This window comes from Fistularia commersonii, chromosome 11 (genome assembly GCF_037954325.1).
Source record: "Fistularia commersonii isolate RoL2024-O1a breed Wild chromosome 11, RoL_Fcom_v1.0, whole genome shotgun sequence".
NCBI lineage: Eukaryota > Metazoa > Chordata > Actinopteri > Syngnathiformes > Fistulariidae > Fistularia > Fistularia commersonii.
In genome coordinates, this window is record NC_141294.1 from 7,409,948 (window position 1) to 7,418,681 (window position 8,734).

Below are 8,734 nucleotides of genomic sequence, written 5' to 3' on the forward strand. Positions count from 1 at the left end.
TTTGGGGATTATGTACATTATTATGTTTTGCACAAAATTTACTTCTACCAATTTTCAAGAATTGAAAAATCAGGCCTCAGTCGAAAAGGGGTTAGTTTGGCCTCTGAAAAATAACCACAAAGTAAATGACATTAAAGGGTCTTCTGCAGAGAAATTATTCCTTTCTGGAAATAACTAATAATTTGTTTGCTGCCTATGTCAACTTGCAGGTCAGCACTAAACTCAACTTCTCCGAGCCTTTTTTTTCAGAGGTTGTCAGTGCTTGTCATATTTCTCCATTGAGCACCAACTCCATTAACCAAATATATTTTCAAATGATTCTTCCACCCATCCTTTTTTTTTTTTTTTTTTTTTTGCAGTTGTGTTATCATTTTCTACCTTTCTTATCCACAAGTTGTTTAGGGAATGCACTCCATTATTTCAGTGCCACTGCCATGATATCGCTGACCCGTTGAGTGGTTCTCTGTAAGCAACATTGTAAAACAGGGATTAAAATTCCCATATCTCAACTCACTTTCACACCCGGTCCAAATAATTTCCATAAATTCTCTGATTACTGTTCTGAGTAATTTATTAAGCCTCCACCTTACTGCATCACAACTCTGTGCTTTCTTTTCCTTCATGTGCTGCCTCCCCTTGTAGCTTCATGGCCGCCTGGTTTATGGAACTGACAGCAATGGACTCTGAGAAACAATACAACTTGAAAGACTCGACTCTCTGGACGCCAGCTGCCATAAAACATCACAGAACGAGAAAGAAGGAGCCATCGGGCCAAAAGGACGTGCGATCTAGAGCCGGAAAAGGCAGGAAATAAACGTTATAGTGAGATACAAAAGGTGAAAGATATGAGAACATACTGGGAAAACTTCAGCACAATGGTGGCTCAGGAACTCCATCTGTAGATTTGACATAACTTAGCATCAAATGCACTAATAGAAATCCAGTTACAGAGTTGAATCACTGCCCATTATGGGTATATAAGGTAAAAGTACAAAGATAGTATATCGATCTTTCCTGATAATAACTACCAGGAGTTTGGCCATGTGCCACAGGAATAAAAAAGGAAAAGCAAGAGGGAAAAATACAATGGAAAGCACAAGTTTTGCAGAATAATGCAGGCAGAAAAATGTGAAAAGTATCCCTGTGCACAAAGGTAACGCTGAGGGGATAAAATATCTATTTAGCGTTTTCAGGGCAAGAGAAGGATAGAGAGAAAAGGGTTAGATGGAGAGGGTTGATTCGCTGTGGCGACCCCTGAAGGGAAAAGCCGAAAGGAGAAGAAGAAGAAGAAGGGCAAGTGGAATAAACACTAATTTAAACATAGGGGACTGAGTGAGAATGGCGTTAACAGAAATTGCAAATGGCAAGAGACAGAAATGCAAGTCCATGGATGTCAACTGCTATGAAACCTCAGTGAGAGACAGAGAGAAAGACAAGCTACTATTCAGTCAACTGCAACTATTATATGGCAGTACAAATTTTCAAGAGAAAGTGGCTTAATGAAATGTATTCAAGCTTAAAATTTGCCTCAACTTAGGTGATATAAGGATAAGTCATACCTGTACCAACTAATATCTCAAATAATACCAAAGGACTATAGTTGTGCTGAATTATTTTTCTCGACAGTGCAGCCTCCATACTCAACTTTGCCAATAAAAAAGTTCCTGAGAGTCATTTACATATCATTTCAAGTAATTGGCCTTCCCAGTCTCTAATATGAAAGAGGTCTCTGGAACATGTTTCATTACATTTTTTGGTTTATGCCATTCAATATCACTCCCACGTGGTTTAATGGGGTCCAAAATGTCAAACTGGTGCTATCAGAGCTCAGGACCCCAGGAGTCAGACCATTACAATGACCTCAAAGGCAGACAAAAGGAATTCACAGCAAGATAACGAATAACCCAATCTTCGGTCTGCTGCATAATTCACTCCACTACTTGTGCTCCTGTGAAACTTCCTTGTAGATGACAATCATATTGTATGATAGAACTTTTTTTTAAATGACAATCAACTTTATTTTTATTCATGCAGCCCAAAATCACAAAGGCAATTTTCTCTCTGGCTTTGCAGTTTGTACCTCTGATACCTGCAGAGGGCATATGAACAAAATCACATAGAGTATGATATTAAAAATCATATACAGATTGCTTATGATATCCGTGTCTTGGGTGTAAATTAATTTTATGAGATGTGTACCAACGTTGGGCGACTGCAGCTCGGAGGAATGTACAAGAAAAAGAGAAGGTTAAATTAGGTTGTTTGACTTGAATAGATGAAAACATGGGGCGCCAAGGATGGAAAGATCTGGATCTATTGAGACGGAGGTAGCTCTTGGTTTCCTCAAAGTCACACTGTACACTTCCAGTTATGAAAATCGGAGAGGAGACGCATCACAGAAGAGAAGAGAAAAGGAGAAACTCAAATTTGAGGGTACATGGGCACCAAGAGGGGTTAGGAGATAGAGATATATCGGTTGATTTATTGTGTCATAGAATATCTGCAGCTTATACATTAGGATCAATAATTATCATTTTAATCATTTCTGAAATGCTTATGTTCTAAATCAATTTTCTCCAAAAACATCTAACACCCTGTCCCTCTGAAGGATTCATTCCTGAAACTATGCATCTTCATCGCTCCAAAAGGGACCCTCAACATCTTCATCTCTGCAAACTCCAGCTCCGCTTCCTATCTTTTTCCTCAATGCCACTGACTCACCACTGTCTTGTACATGTTTCTTTCATTCTGGTTGGTTCTCTTTTATCACACATTACCCGTGACACTTTTCTCCAGCCCTTCAAACCTGCTTGAATGTGTGTTTCTTTACCTCTTTTCCACACTCTCCATTGCCCTGGACTGTTGACTCTAAGTACTCCAAATCCACCACTTTCTTTATCTCCACTCCCTGTAGCCTCACCACTCCACTCCCGTGCCTCTCAGTCACACACATATATTCAGTCTTGCTGCGGCTAACCTTCATCCCTCTCCTTTCCAGAGCTCACCTGCACCTCCCTAAATTTCTAACAATGTCATCTGCAAACATCATGGTCCATGGAGATTCCTGTCTAACCTCATCCGTCAGCCTGTCCGTCACCACCGCAAACAAGACGGGACTCAGAGTCGATCCCAGATGCACTCTCACCTCCACCTTGAATTCCTCCATCCTACCTACAGCACAACTCACCGCTAGCTCACAGATCTCATACATATCCTGCACCGGTCAATAATCTAGATAAATGATTATCATAATAATGAAAGACGATTCCCACGAGGGGCCTTTTTCTGTGGAGTTTGCACATTCTCCCCGTGTCCAAGCGGGTTGCCTTGTTTCCGCCCACAGTCCCAGTACATGCAGAAGGTTGATTGAGAAAAAATGGGAAAAATTCCCATTATGTGTGAATGACAGAGTGAACGGTTGTTTGACTCTAAATGTGGCCCTGCGATTGACTGGCAACCCATCAAGGGTGTACCCCCGCCTGTACCCCAATGTCAGCTGGAATAGGCTCCAGCACCCCCTGCAACCATAAGTGCAGGATCAGTGATAGATAATGGATGGATGGATGGATGGATGGATGGATGGATGGATGGATGGATGGATGATGCATTCAGGCAGAGAAGAACATCCACGGGAGATCCCTGGCCTTTTGGGTGGAGAACACACTGATGTTCAACTCCGGCCTGACTGCTGACCACACACACACACACACACACACACACACACACACACACACACACTGGAAGTCTGAGACTGATAAGAGTCCACCTCGAAGATGGTTCCAGGGCAGAGGAGCCTGGTAGAAGTAAGGTTCTGCCTCCTGCCTGAGAGCTATATTTAGTCATTTGTTCAGTCCCCGGTGTCATCTCTTATGTCGCCCCGCCGTTTGGATTCTCTGCGCCGGTCCCCTCGGATCGGAGAAGCTGAAACTAGTCCGGGTGGGCGGTGCAGGGGAGGTAGGTGGGTGGAGGGGGATGCTACGTGTTGCTGCGCAGCAACAGAGAGAGAGAGAGAGAGAGAGAGAGAGAGAGAGAGAGAGAGAGAGAGAGAGAGGAATCCCCCCTCCTGCTTAAACAAAAGCCGCTGCCAGGGCGTGTATCACATCCGATGGCGCTCGGTTTTTGACCGTGAACCTGCGGCGCACGGAGGAGGATGCGGGAACCCGCGGCTGCTGCAGCCGGGTGAGGATGAGAGGGCACCGTGCCCCCGGGCATAGAAGGGGGCAGTGGTAGTTTTCTGTGCCAACGTCTATCGTGGTGAACCCCCCCACCCCCACCCCCAAACACCGCGAGCATCAGCCCGAGTCCCGGATTCCTGGATCACAAGTTGCCCGCAACCCCCCGCACCAGCACCGCCTCCCTCTGTCATGTCCCCGCAAGGCGGGAGGAGGATGAAGAGCCCCGCGGGAGGATTCAGTGACCCGCTCGCTTTTTAAAAAAAAGTAAGTAGTTTATTTATCTTAACACGTTTTGATTCTCAGTAAGTAAAGGGAAACACGCTTGTTTTAAACATGAATGTTAAAATAAGTCCATACTGTTCAATTTTTTTGTTTTATAATGATCATTATTATCATCATCATTATTTCCCCTTCTTACTTGTTGTTTCCTTGAAGCGCATCTCTCGTCTCACGTCGGCTCGGATCCCTACAGCCCAGCTCTCTGTTTCCGTGCATGTGCGCGTGTCCGTTTTGTCTCCGTGTCACCAGACGATGACGGGTCAGGTCCCGGGGGAACCGGGCGGCGGGGCTCCCGTGGACGACGACGCGGCCGCCATCTGCATCAACGTCGGCGGCTTCAAGAGGCGCCTCCAGTCCGACACGCTGTCCCGCTTCCCGGAGACCCGGCTGGCCCGCCTCCTCCGCTGCCAGTCCAAGGAGTCCATCCTGGAGCTGTGCGACGACTACGACGACACGGAGAAGGAGTTCTACTTCGACAGGAACCCTGCGCTCTTCCCCTACGTCTTGAATTTCTACAACACGGGGCGCTTGCACGTCATGGCCGAGCTGTGCATCTTCTCCTTCAGCCAGGAGATCGAGTACTGGGGCATCAACGAGTTCTTCATCGACTCCTGCTGCAGCAGCACCTACCACTGCCGGAAGATGGACCAGGACCGGGAGGATTGGGACGATCGCAGCGACGAGGGGAGCACCACGTCCTCCTTCGACGAGTTGCTGGAGTTTTACAACGACGCCACCAAGTTTGACAAGCAGATTCTCGGGAGCGCGCGGAGGCGCGTCTGGCTGATGCTGGACAACCCGGGCTACTCGGTGGCCAGCCGCGTCATCAGCGTCCTCTCCATCCTGGTCGTGCTCGGCTCCATCGCCACCATGTGCATGAACAGCATGAGCGAGTTCGCTCTGCCGGACGACGAGGGCCGACCCAAGGAGGACCCCCGTTTCGAGACCGTGGAGCACTTCGGCATCGGCTGGTTCACCCTGGAGCTCCTCGCCAGGTTCGTCGTGGCCCCCGACCTCCTGCACTTCTTCGAGCACCCGCTGAACCTCATCGATCTGGTGTCCATCCTGCCCTTTTACCTGACGCTGCTCATAAACCTGGTGGTGAAGAGCAGCCCGGCGCTGGCCAACCTGGGACGCGTCGCGCAGGTGCTGCGGCTCATGAGGATTTTCCGCATCCTGAAGTTGGCCCGCCACTCCACGGGGCTGCGCTCCCTGGGGGCCACCCTCAGGAACAGCTACAAAGAAGTGGGCCTCCTGCTCCTCTACCTGGCCGTCGGGGTGTCGTTCTTCTCCGTCATGGCCTACACGGTGGAGAAAGACGACAGCCCGGATCTGTCCACCATCCCGGCGTGTTGGTGGTGGGCCACCGTCAGCATGACCACCGTGGGCTACGGAGACGTGGTCCCACTGTCCATAGCCGGTAAGCTGACCGCCTCGGCGTGCATCCTGGCGGGCATCTTAGTCGTTGTGCTTCCGATCACGCTCATATTCAACAAATTCTCCCTCTTCTACAAGAGACAGAAGCAGCTGGAGATCGCGATGCGAAGCTGCGATTTCGACGAGGACATAAAGGAGGTGCCCTCCGTCAACCTGAGGAACTATTACGCGCACAAAGTCAAGTCGCTGATGGCGAGCTTGTCTAACATGAGCAGAAGTTCACCCAGTGAACACAGTTTGAGCGAATCCGTGCACTGAATCGGGTGTGACCCCGGGGATGGTAGCGCGGGGAGCTGTCCAAGGTGCTGAAACCTCCGCCTCTCACCGCGGCTGATGTCCGCTTCTCTGTTGCCCCGCGCAGTAAAACAAATCAGTCGAGGGAAAAAAAAAAAAAAAACAACAACAAAAAATAAATAAATAAAAAAGAAGAATGAATAAAAACAAGAAATGCACCAGACAGACTTAATGTAATATCCAACTGTTTACCGTCGTGGCACTCGAAGAAAAAAAAAAAGGCAAACAATATTTGTTGATTTAAAAATTAAAAACAAACAAACAAATAAACAAGAAAAAAAAACAATAAAAGAGAGAATGCTGTAGCTGTTTACAGTCCTTGATGGTGTGTCACACTATATTCCTCTTTGTTGTGAGCAAACATGTCTGAAGTGAACCCAGTTGTATCTCTTTCTCTCGCTCGCTCGCTCTCGGAAGAGTATTGGTGTGTAATTGTGTTGTTGCAACAAGATGACATCAGATATGTGTATGGAAAAAATGTATTAAACAAAAAATACTTCACAAAGCTTTTTTTTTATTCTTCTTCACGCGAAACAAGCGTCTTTGGTATGACTAAGTGATGGAGATCCGGGAGGGTAAAGGGAGGTTTTAACAGTGATTGACACCAAGGATCAAACACTGACAGGCAGAACAACAACAACCATCGAGCACTGACATGTTGAATATATTTATTTCAAGAGGGGTCTCCTGTCATGCCGCTGATGGTCTCTTGATCAATCTATACGTTAATAAATTGTCTGATGCACACAGGGTTTTGTATTTTTCGGTGAATCATAAAGCTGATTATACATCATGTTTATGTAGTTCGAAGGTCTGAGGTAACATACTATCCATTGGTCAAATTCCATTCTACATATTATTCACCTGCTCATGCCGTGTCTTTTAATATATGACTGACAGAGACCGGCGCTTTGGTTTTATAAACCATCCACGAGTATTTTCAAACTCGGTTCTGGTCTTGAAATCCCTCACTTACTGGATGTGGTTGCAAGAATTCAACTGGGAGCACTCACTTACAGGTATTGATTTCTGTTTAGAGGATAGTCACCTGATACAGAGAGTCCGTGGTTTGAGCAGATCTATTGTCTCCTATATTTTTAGACCCCTAGTTACCCAAAACTCACTTGACAATTTAAATGGGTTTCACCCCTCATATAAAATGCAGCTTTTTATTTGTGGCCTGCAGCACTACTTGCTTATCTCTGCCATTGTGGTGTGACTTGAATTTCCAGATATTGACTGAGCTTGTGGTGCTTTAGGCCCCCCCAAAAAACCTGCAGTCGGGAATAATACCCTCAACAACATCTTTCTTGAAATGTTGACCCAATTATTCAAGATTATCTAAAAACATTATTAAAACATTTTTTCCCCCTCTCTAAACCAAGCTAAAGTCAAATCTGCATATAACAATGCTCATATTAATGCCTGCCAATCTGCTTGTTGTATCAGGCTTCATTTGTAGAGAGTAACATTGCAAATGAATGCTTAAAAATGTAATATTTTGGCACTGAGAACCCAAAAGATTTATATCATTCAGTTCAATTGCCAAACTATCCTGAATAAATGACAAAAAAAAACAAAAAACAAAACGTACACCAAAAAAACAACAGGGCATCAAGTCAAAAATTAATCAACTCCTCACATTATCCAGATACTAGGCCCATGTATGATTAATCATGATTAATCATGAGCATATGTACATTTAAATTCAATCAAATTCATCTAGTACTATAGTGAAAGGAGTATTTGAAGTACTCTGGATTGAAATGTGTATGTGTGTGTATTACAAATTAAACAGCCACATCAGACTCAAGGCAGAATTTCAACAAGTTTGCAGCCAGGAGAAGTTTGAACTCCAACAACACAGTACAACAATGGTATTACTTTGTAAAAGCAACCTTGTAAAATTCAACATTGAGTTTGGATGTACTTGTAGTCAAAGTACTAAAACACAGAGTTCGGACTCATTCAAGGGGCGGCAGGGGGAATTAATGCAAACTTACAGAGTCATATAGAAGTCACTTCTATACACAGTAGGTCAGGCACACTTGTAAATGTAGTGTGAAAGCCATGTGTTGTTGCTTGTTTTTCTGGTACCTCTGCGGGAAGATCTTTTGAAATAATGTTTACCCACAGAAGCTAATTATATCAGACTCCTCTTGTTTACACCTAAAGCGTTTCCCTTAGGAGAACATTCAAAGCACCATGAGAGAGAAGAAAGGAAACTCTCTAAATGAGTTCACGGCGACTGCTGGGGACATTCAAACATATGCACCAAATTATGCACCAAAAACAAAACAAAACAAAAAGAGCATGTTTGGTCATGGTTTGGTGAAGATGTGGATTGTTTTTAGAAGGTGACTGAAAGAAGAAAATGCAGCGGTGAGGTTTGATAATTTGGGAAATATCATCAGTCTACGCTGTGTCACTTTGAGTCCTGAGGATGAGGATACAGTTCCTGGGCTCACCTCCATCATTACCCTGCGACGATGGATGGAAGGGAAGTCCAGGTACCGTCTGAGGCGCAGCAGAGCACAGATGGCAGCCAC

General features: G+C 45.4%; 1 protein-coding gene across 4 annotated transcripts; it reads left to right on the forward strand.

Moving 5' to 3' along the window:
- Window positions 1-4,104: 4,104 nt before the first annotated feature.
- On the forward strand, window positions 4,105-6,691 carry kcns2 (potassium voltage-gated channel modifier subfamily S member 2). 4 transcript variants are annotated; one of them, XM_086154797.1, is made up of 3 exons: window positions 4,108-4,439; window positions 4,611-5,874; window positions 5,970-6,691. In XM_086154797.1, the coding sequence occupies exons 2-3, from the start codon at window positions 4,707-4,709 to the stop codon at window positions 6,095-6,097; spliced, it is 1,296 nt and encodes a 431-aa protein (XP_086010923.1). In that variant the 5' UTR covers window positions 4,108-4,439; window positions 4,611-4,706; the 3' UTR covers window positions 6,098-6,691. The 4 variants fall into 4 exon arrangements, with proteins under 4 accessions (XP_086010921.1, XP_086010922.1, XP_086010923.1 ...); XM_086154798.1 differs by having other exon boundaries at window positions 5,976-6,691; XM_086154795.1 differs by having other exon boundaries at window positions 4,105-4,439; window positions 4,611-6,691.
- The last annotated feature ends 2,043 nt before the right edge of the window (window positions 6,692-8,734 follow it).

Excerpts from the sequence above, each read along its gene's own strand:
- kcns2 (XM_086154795.1), top strand. The coding sequence starts at position 4,707 with ATGACGGGTCAGGTCCCGGGGGAACCGGGCGGCGGGGCTCCCGTGGAC.